Raw genomic sequence first — 12,500 nt, forward strand, 5'->3', positions numbered from 1 at the left:
CCCCCCCACCCCCTTCCCGATATTGGAGGTCTCAAGGTTGGCAAGTATGAGTCAAACAGTGTACTAATATGATCCGGTTTTAAAAACTGTTCAAACTACAAGTGTTTACAAAGTACAAGGATGATGAATTACGATAAATGTCTTGAATGGGTGGGGGGCTTGGTCGGGGGTGGGTGGTGGGTGGTTGGGGGCGGGGGGCGTGGTTGGGGGCGTGGTTATTTACAGCTAGAATTCACCAACTCGAGTATTTCATATATATATATATATATATTTCATATATATATATATATATATATATATATATATATATATATATATATATATATATATATATGAAATACTTGACTTTCAGTGAATTCTACCTATATATATGTATATATATATATATATATATATATATATATATATATATATATATATATATACATATATACATATATATATATATATATATATATATATATATATATATATATATATATATATATATATATATATATATATACATATATACATATATATATATACATATATACATATATATATATATATATATATATATATATATATATATATATATATATATATATATATATATATATATATATATATATTTATTTTATTTACATAGAAAAGAAAAAAAAATACTTGAATTTCAGTGTTCCAGTAGCTATCCATTAGATGGCAGTATTGTCCTGTTTAACTTCTCCGTTCATGATGAGTATATCATTTCGGCAAGCTGTTTATATTGTGGGAAAGCGGACGTGAGAACAGGCTGTCCCCACTCAGTCTCAGGTCCGCATTGAGCTGGAGGGGGCGTGGCCTCCAGCTCCGGCTGAATACCGGGAGTTTGTCGGGAGAGGCGCTGAATACCGGGATTCTCCCGCTAAAAACGGCAGGGTTGGCAAGTATGGCAAGAGGGGGCACAGCCCACTCAAATAAATGTCATGCCCCCTCAAATCAAAATGTTTCAAGAATAGAAAGTGCATACCCAAAATTATCTGCAGTAGTGTAAAAATCCGCTAAGAAAGGGACACGCTACAACATTGTATGATATCATCTTCCTCTTTTCTGTCGCTCGGATGTGTCAGGCTCTGTGGGTCCGCAAGCACACACACACACACCCCTGCCCTCAGCCCTATGTAAATCAATGTCGACAAATTAAAAATGAGACAAAAAATTGTTAGAAAATAAAATCTAATCGTATTTAATTTCGTCTTGTAAATGAGTGGGACAAGTTTTGAATATATCTAATCACAGTTCTTTAATAGCGTGTAATATGACAGTGGGTGGGGCAGCACAGTGGAAGAGGGGTTAGTGCGTCTGCCTCACAATACGAAGGTCCTGGGTTCGATCTTGCGCTCGGGATCTTTCTGTGTGGAGTTTGCATGTTCTCCCCGTGACTCCGGGTACTCCGGCTTCCTCCCACCTCCAAAGACATGCACCTGGGTAGGAGTTGATTGGCAACACTAAAAAATTGGCCCTAGTGTCTGAACGTGAGTGTGAATGTTGTCTGTCTATCTGTGTTGGTCCTGTGATGAGGTGGAGAATTGTCCAAGGTGTACCCCGCCTACCGCCCCAATGCAGCTGAGATAGGCTCCAGCGACCCCGAAAGGGATAAGCAGTAGATAATGGATAGATGGATGACAGTGGGTGGGAGTTAGAGCCAATCAGATGCTTTTCATTTTGAGATGAGGAAATTGAGTTTCTCGCCGGCGGCGACAAAATAAAAAGGTGTGGATTTAACGTATTCTGCAAATCGCATAGTGTCAACATTTGGGAGAAAGTGAAGAGGACACATTTTATTTTTGACGTATATGATGCCATCAGCAGGCGAGTCATCGATCAGAACATCTACACACTGTAAGTTAAAGCTGTGTGTATTTGCTGCTTCAGCTTTCAAACACTGTAATTGTCTACATGCTTTGCTTTCTGTCCATTATACAATGTGAACTTCCTCACGCTGCAAGTTTCTACATGCTTACTGGTCAGAGAACACAATGAAATAGATGTATAGACAATTATTTATTCTTGCTTTAAATAGATATATAGACCATTATTTATTCTTGCTCTGCATTGGGGTGTTATTCCAGTTAAACCGATCGTGACAGGAGGAATATTCTTCCTACTTTTTTTCAGACATGTTTTAAAGAAAAATTAAAATAAGAGATGATCATATTGAAACTGTACACATGTTCAAAATAAACTTCAACCAACAATGTGCAATAAAATAGCGATGCATTCAGCAAATGGATCCCAGGTAACACTTTGCCTTTCTGGTAAAATAAGTAAAGCAGTGGTGTTCAAAGTGTTGCCAAACGATAGAGGAATGTCTCTAAGCTGTGTTTTCTAAGCACTTGTAGAAGTGATAAAGGTTGGCTTGCACCCATCTGGAGGTTTTCTGCACGCTGTGGCAATGCACGCTCCCTGGGCTTGTGGTGGCGGACCTCCGTTCTCACTCACGCAGCGAACACTTTTGTGATAAGCGAAGAAATTCAGGATGCAAAATAAACCTCTCTTTCACTTATAAAACGTACCTCTACTCGCTAAATATAGCGACAAAGTGACTAAAGTGCATCACGGACAATTTCTGCTACGTCGAATTCTCTGGCGAATCAGGCGCATATGAGTTGATCTTGTGAAGCAGACTTACACCACACCTACACTTATGCTGAACTGACACACTTTTATTCATTTGTTTATGAGCAAGGGCGAACCGGAAGCGCCAAATTCGCATTTGTGACAGACTTCCACGAATAAATAAATATATGAAAATACTGGATTATTTTTTCTTCTTCGGCACTGACTCAGTGCTCTTGGACCGAGAATTGATGCGGCTCGAAAACTACACTGAGGAGAAAGTATTGTAGTGTTTTGTACCGACGTTATAGAAAATAGCATGTATTATATTTTGCATGTTGACGTGGTATCACAGTATTAAAAACTTCTGACAACCCTAGCGTGATGCAATGATGGCGACATGTGGCGTCATTTCAGCACAAAGCAGAGAGGACAAACATCTTGTCGTCTGTCAGCTTTGACGTTCTTCATTTGCTCGCTGTCGTCTCGCTCTTGTTCTAACCCCCCCTCCGCCATATTCCTCCCTCCTTCAGTTTCGTCATTCCGGCCTCGCTCGCAACACCATCTTTTCCCTCTTTCCACCTCCTTCTTGTTATCTTCATCCTTTCTTTCTCTCTGCTCACTTTATGCTTCACTGTCCATAAACTAGATGGATGCCTCAATCCTACATTACCGACAACACACACACATGCACGCGCACGCACACACACACACACACACACACACACACACACACACACACACACACACACAGTACAGAGAGAGTACCTATGCTGAGTGTCAAATGGGATACTTCAATAGAATAGAATAAACACATGCAAACACAGAACACTTAGAAGCGGAAACAGTCTGAAGACAGAATAGGGATAATGGACTATTGTGTCTTTAAACTAACGATAAAGGTGGAGTTATAAACACTGAAACAATAAATATATACATATATATGTATATACATATATATGTATATATATATATATATATATATATATATATATATATATATATATATATATATATATATATATATATATATGTATATGTATATATATATATATATATATATATATATATATATATATACATATATATATATATATATATATAAAAGTATATACATATATATGTATGTATATATATATAAATATACACACATCCATATATATGTATATACACACACACATATATACATATAAACATATATATGTATATATACTCACATATATATACATGTATATATATATATATATATATATATATATATATATATATATATATATATATATATATATATATATATATATATATATATATATATATATATATATATATATATATATATATACACACACACATATATATACACACATATATATACATACATACATACATATACATATATACATATACATATATATTGTATATACTAGGGCTGAACGATTTATCGTTTTCAGATCGAAATTGCGATTTCAGAAGTCTCAATCTTGAGATCGTGAAGGCTTCGGTTTTAGACGAACGTTATTTAGCTCTCCTGGCTGACATGTCTGTTGTGTATATGCAGCCTGCTCGTGCTACTCTCATGCCTTGTCAAACTCACCAATCAGAAGTGGTAAACTACTTGTGAGCAGGGCATGCCGTCACGCTAACCAATCAGAGGCGGCCATTGACGAGGCTACCGCGTACACGCCCACTAACAACTTTGGTGAAGAAACAAACGTCCTGGAGGAAATGGCTGCTGCCGCCGGGTCAGAAGTGGAGGAGGATTTAGTTTTAATACAGAAGAAGAGCAGCACGTCTGTCATTTGGGACTACTTCGGTTTCGAAACTTCAGATGTGCATCAGAAACAGGTACTTTGTAAAACTTGTCGGGCCAAAGTCGCCACATCCCAAGGCAACACGACTAATTTATTCCGGCACTTGAAAAATCACCACCGGCAGTTACACGACGAATGTATGACCAAAAAGTCCGGTGAAAAGTCAACCCCGAGCGATTCAGCCCATTGTAGCAAACATACCACAATTACAGCGTCGTTTGCCAGTATAACTCCTTATGAGAAGAGCAGCCGCAGACACAAGGAGATAACGACCGCCATAACACACTACATTGGCAAAGACATGGTGTCTGTTAACACCGTTACCAAAGAGGGATTTCAAAACCTCCTCCACACGCTGGACAGAAGATACAAGATTCCCTCCCGCACCTATTTCAACCAGGTCGCCATCCCACAGCTTTACGCCGAGTGCAAGGAAAAAGTGGAAAGAGAGGTGAAAAATGTGCTTTATTACGCCACAACTACCGATATGTGGTCAAGCAGAACAAGCGAACCGTATCTTAGCTTGACCTTGCATTACATAAATGACGACTTTGAGTTGAAAAGTCGCTGCCTGCAGACAGCATACTTTCCCATGGATCACACAGGAGAGAATATCGCCCTCGGATTAAGAGAGTGTCTAGCAAGCTGGGGTCTGAAAGAGGAGGACCAGACGTGCATCACAACTGACAATGGAGCAAACGTCGTCAAAGCTGTGCAGCTTAATCAGTGGACCAGGCTTCAATGTTTTGGCCACAGGCTACATCTTGCAATTGGTAAGTGTGTGTGTGTGTGTGTGTGTGTGTGTGTGTGTGTGTGTGTGTGTGTGTGTGTGTGTGTGTGTGTGTGTGTGTGTGTGTGTGTGTGTGTGTGTGTGTGTGTGTGTGTGTGTGTGTGTGTGTGTGTGTGTGTGTGTGTGTGTGTGTGTGTGTGTGTGTGTGTGTCTCTGTCTCTGTCTCTGTCTCTGTCTCTGTCTCTGTCTGTGTGTGTATGTCTGTGTTTTTGTTGTTGTTTGTTTTTGTTTACTTAGAATATTTTTGTACATTTGAGACATGCTAGAATGTAGCTAATGATGGTACAGATTTAATGTGATGGGTGCTTGTTGCCTTCAGTATAGTCAGTATAGTTTTTCTCTTAATGTTTTTCTTTAAATCCCTTACAAATTAAAAATTATAATAACAGATTTATAATCAATATTAGATGATGAATAATGATGAATAATGTGTTATGTGCTTTTGATTATTGCTTTACCCTCTGTTGTCTATAATATGGTTTTCTATATTCTTTTTTCCCCTCTTGTCCAGAAAATGCTGTTAAAGATGATGTAAGAGTTAAACGGGCAACAGGACTCTGCAAGCAGCTGGTTGGACATTTCTCACATAGCTGTAAAAAGAAGGCCGCACTGAAAAAGGCACAGCAAGAATTGAAGATACCGGAGCACTCACTGATTACAGAGTGTCCGACGAGGTGGGGCTCACGACAGAGGATGATTGGGAGGGTGTTGGAGCAGAGTAAGGCGTTGTCTCAGGTTCTATCTGAAGACAAGAAGACACGTCACCTGGTCCCCACTTGGCAGGACACAGATGTCCTTGAGTCATTAAACAATGCCCTTGGCCCTCTTCAGGAGTTTACTGATGCCCTGTCCGGTGAAGCCTATGTAAGTGTGTCCTACCTGAAGCCAGTCCTCCATCTCCTGAGGACATCGATCCTGACTGTAGACAAAGACGACCCAGATCTTACCAGGGACATAAAGTCAAGAGCTCTTCGCTATATTGAAGATAAATACAGCGACCCAGCCACACAGGAGCTACTAGATATTGCTTCGTTCCTTGATCCTAGATTCAAAACTGACTACATAAGAGCAGAGAATGTCCCAGACATCAAAGAAAGAGTGAGGATCGAAATGGAACAGGTGGCACGAAAGGTGACTTGTCCTGTTTCTATGTGTAGTTTAGTAATACAAAATGCCACATCAATACAAGTGATATGTCTTATTACATTTATTGGCATTTTTTAATGTTTACATAGAATGCTCAATTGCTCAAAATGACATCAGCCTGCAAAATTTTGACAGCTCTCATCTCTGTGTTTTGCAGGAAAAGAGGGCCCGTGTCAGCACTACAGAGGCCATGCCCCAGGGTGCAGCAGAGGCAGAGCCATCTACTGTGGGGAAGGGAAAGCGGTCATTGGGCAGCTTCTTCAAGAGCAGACCGTCTGTGCCTCCTCCTTCCACCACCATGCAGTTGGAGGATGCCATTAATGCAGAGCTGAACAGCTACCTGATAACTCCTACAATTGATGGAGAGGACAATCCCCTGGCCTGGTGGAGAGTGCACAATGTTAACTTTCCATGGTTGAGCAAACTGGCTCGCAAGTTTCTGTGCATACCAGCCACCAGTTCACCATCAGAAAGAAAGATTGTTTAGTGCTAGTGGCAATGTTGTCACATGTCAGCGCTCATGTCTTAAACCATCAAAGGTTGACATGCTAGTTTTCTTGACCAAAAATCTGTGAAGAGTGATGTAGAGATGTCAGGGAAGCAAGTATTATTGTTAAAGTACTTTTTAGATTGTGTTTGTTCTGCACTTTACCCTGACTTGTGGTGTCAGTTTTTGTAAAAAAAAAAAAGATAAATGCTAGTTTTCAGGAATATTATGTTCTATTGTTAACAGAATAGATGTGCAATATTTGGGTGCTGCTAAGCGGTAAATGAATGACCCACCTATTTTAATGTCTGACATATTTTTCAGAAGGGCAGAGGTTGGGTCATTTTGTTTTTGTAATAGTATTTTCTTTATTACCATTACTTTTCAATTTCACTTTAAAATATTGTTCAGGTTTCTTCCAGGGTTGAATAAAGTACTTGAATTGCTGCTATAGATGTTGATAGGCTAGCTCTCTTGAGCCATAAAAGACTGACCTACCTACTTGAGTATAAGACTGTTTACATAAGGTCAGGATCCTTTTTTTCCTTTATTGAAGTTGTTGAATTTTGTTTTTCTTATTATATATTAAGCATTGCTTTTTGTGTTGGAATTGTTTTGTATTTTATTTAACTTAAACTTTTTTATTTATCTTAACATAATTAAGGTTTTTGTACTGGTTTTAGTTCTTTAGTTTTAATAACTGCTGTTGGTCAAGAACTTTGGAGAATGTACATGCATGTTTCTTAATAAATACATGTTTGAAGCAATTCTTACCTTTTAGTATTCATCCTTGCATTACATAGCATTTAATGTTTTCATGGTATATCATTTTTTGTCATGTTTTAAATCTGTTACTGTTACTGAAGCTTGATTTGAAAAGAAATCGTGAGTCAAAATCGAAATCGCAATTTCTGTCAGAAAAATCGTGATCAGATTTTTTCCTGAAATCGTTCAGCCCTAGTATATACATATACATATATATATACATACATATATACATATATATATACATACATATATATACATACATACCTTTATACATATATATATATACATACATACATACATACATACATACATACATACATACATACATACATACATACATACATACATACATATATATATACATATATACATACATACCTTTATACATATACAGTTTATACATACATACATATATACATATATATATACATACATATATATATATACATACATATATATAAATATATACATATATATAAATATATACATACATATATATATACATACATATATATATATATACATACATATATATATATATATATATATATATATATATATATATATATATATATATATATATATATATATATATACATATATATATATATACATATATATATATATATATATATATATATATATATATATATATATATACATATATATATATATACATATATATATATATATATATATATATATATATATATATATATATATATATATACATATATATATATATACATATATATATATATATATATATATATATATATATATATATATATATATACATATATATATATATACATATATATATATATATATATATATATATATATATATATATATATATATATATATATATATATATATATATATATATATATATATATATATATATATATATATATATATATATATATATATATATATATCAGTGGCGTGCGGTCACTAGGAAGGCAGGGCCTCACCTGCCATCATGGAAAGAAAAAAAAAAGTAAAAAGAAAAAAATTTTATTAAATTGTTATATGTATCCAGTGATTATACTAAAGTTATTTTCCATTTAACTTCACCAGTTTTAGATTATTTTTATTTTTATTTTCACATTTGCCGTTCAAATACTGAGAAGAGACGGTGCGGTGATCAGCAGCCAGTTGAGGCACGTCACTGATTTGTGCCTCAACATGGATTGTGCACAATGACTCGGCTAACTGCTGAGCTGCTGTGCAATGAGACTGTATTGCTATATGAATTATATTATACATTTCCATAGTTGAGTTAGCAGAGGTATATAATGTACAGTGTATTTTGTCAACAACTGTATGTGTGTAACGTATTTATTGTGCTGAGCGATCATAAAACTGGAGGCTCGTCTCATAACCCCGCCTCCTGGTGCCAAGCACCTCCGCCGCAGAATGCGCCGCCCGACGGGAGCGCCGCGGCCACACCAACCAAAGCCCACATCCAAACCCTCCACGTGCAAGACCGAATCCACCCAAAAAAAGTCACTTAACAAGAAGCCAAAAAGTGCAAAAACAACAATGCTCGCGCGGCGCGCCGGAGGAGCCGTGAACAGGGACACAACATTAGGTACACCTGCAGACAGCAGCGTGGATTTCATATTTCATTCATTCACAACTCTTCCAACAGGAACACCACTGTTCCCGCACTTATAAGTAAAGGTAAGACCATAACAACGTTTTTTTTATTAAATGTGCTTTTTTGTGTGCTACAATTTGTAAGTGTAAAGTTAAAGTTAAGTATACCAATGATCAGGGGCGCCGCTAGGGATTTTGGGCCCCATGAAAAGAATCTTTACAGGACACCCATTATTTTTTCTGTATTATAATTTAATCATCATTAGGGGCCTCTCTGGGCCCTCCTCCATCATGGGCCCCTAGAATCCGTCTCCTTTACCCCCACTTTTCGGCGCCCCTGCCAATGATTGTCACACACACACTAGGTGTGGTGAAATTTGTCCTCTGCATTTGACCCATCCCCTTGTTCACCCCCTGGGAGGTGAGGGGAGCAGTGGGCAGCAGCGGCGCCGTGCCTGGGAATCATTTTTGGTGATTTAACCCCCAATTCCAACCCTTGATGCTGAGTGCCAAGCAGGGAAGAATGCTGGTATGAGCTTTTAAACATAACCCGTTAACTGCTGCCAATCAAATGGTGAATAAGATACTATTTAGGGTTCATGTCTTTGTAAATCTGACTGTGATGATGCAGTGCCTCACCTGACATGAACCTCACCGCACGCCACTGATATATATATATGTATATATATATATATATATATATGTATATATATATATATATATATATATATATATATATATATATATATATATATATATATATATATATATATATATATATACTTGCGCCAAAAAACTGGAGAGGCTACTTCAGTGCCACTGTCAAAAGTAGCAGAAACAACACGGGAGACAGCAGTTACGAGTTATAAGCCGTTTTCGATTGGCGTAGGATATCGGCGCTACGGGTTATCTCCGTCGGTGGGAGGGACCATCGCGTCCTACTGGTCAGTTACCGCCCACCTTAAGCTGGGCAGCCCCCGGTTAATAAGGTACTGACCCGCCACAGGCCGCCTGCTTCATCGGGTGCTTGGAGCTTAAAGGACTGACTTGACAAGCGGACTGTAAATACTGCACCAGGCAAACAACGAAAACAGAAAAAACTGCCAGTCTTGCGTTTAGCAAGCTGGAACGTCAGGACCATGAGTCCTGGCTTCTCGGAAGATCTATCCACGGTTGACGACAATCGGAAGACGGCCATCATCAACCGCGAGCTCAAGAGGCTCAACTTCGATATTGCTGCCCTGCAGGAGACGAGACTCCCCTCAGACGGCTATATCAGAGAAGAAGACTACACCATATTTTGGCAGGGAAGAGAGCCACAGGAACAACGTCTGCATGGCGTCGGACTTGCAGTGAGGAACTCCTTACTCTCCTCAACTGAACCACCAAATGGAGGCACAGAACGCATACTTTCTCTTCGCCTGTCAAGTGCTTCAGGTCCAGTAAACATCCTGAGCATTTATGCTCCTACTCTTTGCAGCTCTGCAGAAGCAAAGGATCAGTTCTACAATCATCTGGACTCTATCATCACTGACATTCCTGCCACTGAGCACCTGTTCTTACTAGGAGACTTCAATGCTCGAGTGGGATCAGACCATGACTCCTGGCCCAAATGCATTGGACACTTCTGGCATAGGAAAACTAAACAAGAATGGACAGAGACTACTAGAACTTTGTTCTTACCACCACCTTTGTATTACCAACACATTCTTCTCGACAAAGCCACATCACAGGGTTTCCTGGAGGCATCCCAGATCAAAAAGTTGGCATCAACTAGATCTAATCATCACAAGAAAATCGTAAATGAACTGCGTTCAAATCACCCGCAGCTATCACAGCGCTGACTGTGACACGGACCATTCACTGATTGGCAGCAGGGTGCGTCTTCAGCCCAGACGGATTCACCGTACAAAGCAGAAAGGTCGCCCACGCCTAGATACTGCCAAAATGCATGCCCCCGACCTACGTGAATGCTTCGCCGAGTCCATCGAAAATGCACTCCAGGACTGCTCTGCTGGTAATGCTGAAGAACGATGGAACTACATCTGCGATGCTGTTCACAGCACAGCCATCTATGGTAAGAGAGAAAAGAAGAACCCAGACTGGTTTGTCGCTGGGCTTGCAGAGATGGAGCCCATCATCGAAGCCAAGAGAACAGCCCTAATGAGTTATAAGAACGATCCATCTGCAAAGACACTTGAAGCTCTCAGGAAGACAAGAAATAATGCCAAACGCATTGCAAGGAAATGTGCTAACAGCTACTGGCTCGGCCTCTGCGAGAGTATCCAACTGGCTGCAGATAACGGTGATTCTCGTGGCATGTATGAAGAGAGCTTTCAGACCAACTACCAAGAAGGTAATGCCACTGAAATCCTCCACTGGAGAAGTCATCACAGACCGTGGGCTCCAGATGGAAAGATGGGTCGAGCACTATCAGGAACTCTACTCCCGGGATATTGCAGTCAATGACATTACAATTGAAAGCATCGAGAACCTACCTGTCATGGATGATCTCGACAAGCTCCCAACCTTAGCGGAGCTCAAGAAGGCAGTAAACTCCCTTACCTGTGGCAAAGCTCCAGGGAACGATGGCATTCCCACTGAGATCATCAAGAACAGTAAGGACACTGTTCTTCTAGACCAGGGGTGTCAAACATACGGCCCGCGGGCCGGAACCGGCCCCCAAGGAGGTTCGATCAGGCCCGCAGGATAATTTGAAAGTGGAAAAAATGCATAAAAGACATGGAATTAATATTTTAAATTCGCTGCAATTCATGGATTATCCGCTAAGGGGCGCACTCTTTCCATCAGAGTAGAAGACAAGCCGCATCACTGAGACAGACTGAAAACAGCAGACGGTATCAATGCGCCATCTGCTGCTTGTTACGACGTTGTTAATACCTTGGTCTCTACCTCTCCGCTACACCCTCATTAGCCAAAATGTCGTTATCCAAACGGAGAAAAGTAGATAAGGAGTGTAGAATTTTCAAAGAAAAATGGACCACGTCCTATTTATTTACAGAGATGCACGGAAAACCTTCGTGCTTGGTGTGTTTGCAACAAGTTTCGGTATTGAAGGAATATAATATTCGACGCCACTACGAGACTCATCACAGCGAAAAATATGACGACAACATACATGCATTTAAGTTGAAGCTGACTTTGTGGGAGATGCAACTGGCAAATGGCAACCCTGCTCATTTCCCCTGTCTGAGAGATGTGTGTGTGACCAGACCTGATGCGGACATGAAACGGTACAAAGACAAAATTGCAGGACTACTGCGGGAGTTTGAGAAACGTTTTCAGGTATTTT

General features: G+C 39.1%; 2 protein-coding genes across 4 annotated transcripts in view; one reads left to right on the top strand and one right to left on the bottom strand.

Annotated features, from left to right (window-relative positions):
• galnt14 (UDP-N-acetyl-alpha-D-galactosamine:polypeptide N-acetylgalactosaminyltransferase 14 (GalNAc-T14)) overlaps window positions 1-12,500 on the bottom strand; it is a 204,072-nt gene that overhangs the window by 136,616 nt on the left and 54,956 nt on the right. The gene's annotated exons all lie outside the window — the stretch shown is intronic.
• On the top strand, window positions 4,081-6,814 carry LOC133648074 (E3 SUMO-protein ligase ZBED1-like). Its single transcript, XM_062043852.1, has 3 exons — window positions 4,081-5,164; window positions 5,693-6,312; window positions 6,485-6,814. Exons 1-3 carry the CDS (start codon window positions 4,306-4,308, stop codon window positions 6,812-6,814), a joined length of 1,809 nt encoding a protein of 602 aa, XP_061899836.1. The 5' UTR covers window positions 4,081-4,305.

This window comes from Entelurus aequoreus, linkage group LG04 (assembly GCF_033978785.1).
Source record: "Entelurus aequoreus isolate RoL-2023_Sb linkage group LG04, RoL_Eaeq_v1.1, whole genome shotgun sequence".
NCBI lineage: Eukaryota > Metazoa > Chordata > Actinopteri > Syngnathiformes > Syngnathidae > Entelurus > Entelurus aequoreus.

What these genes read in the sequence shown, in the direction of transcription:
- LOC133648074 (XM_062043852.1), top strand. Translation starts at nt 4,306, where the DNA reads ATGGCTGCTGCCGCCGGGTCAGAAGTGGAGGAGGATTTAGTTTTAATA. An exon ending in CAGGCTACATCTTGCAATTG is followed by an intron (nt 5,165 to 5,692) that starts GTAAGTGTGTGT and finishes CCTCTTGTCCAG; the next exon opens with AAAATGCTGTTAAAGATGAT. An exon ending in TGGAACAGGTGGCACGAAAG is followed by an intron (nt 6,313 to 6,484) that starts GTGACTTGTCCT and finishes TGTGTTTTGCAG; the next exon opens with GAAAAGAGGGCCCGTGTCAG.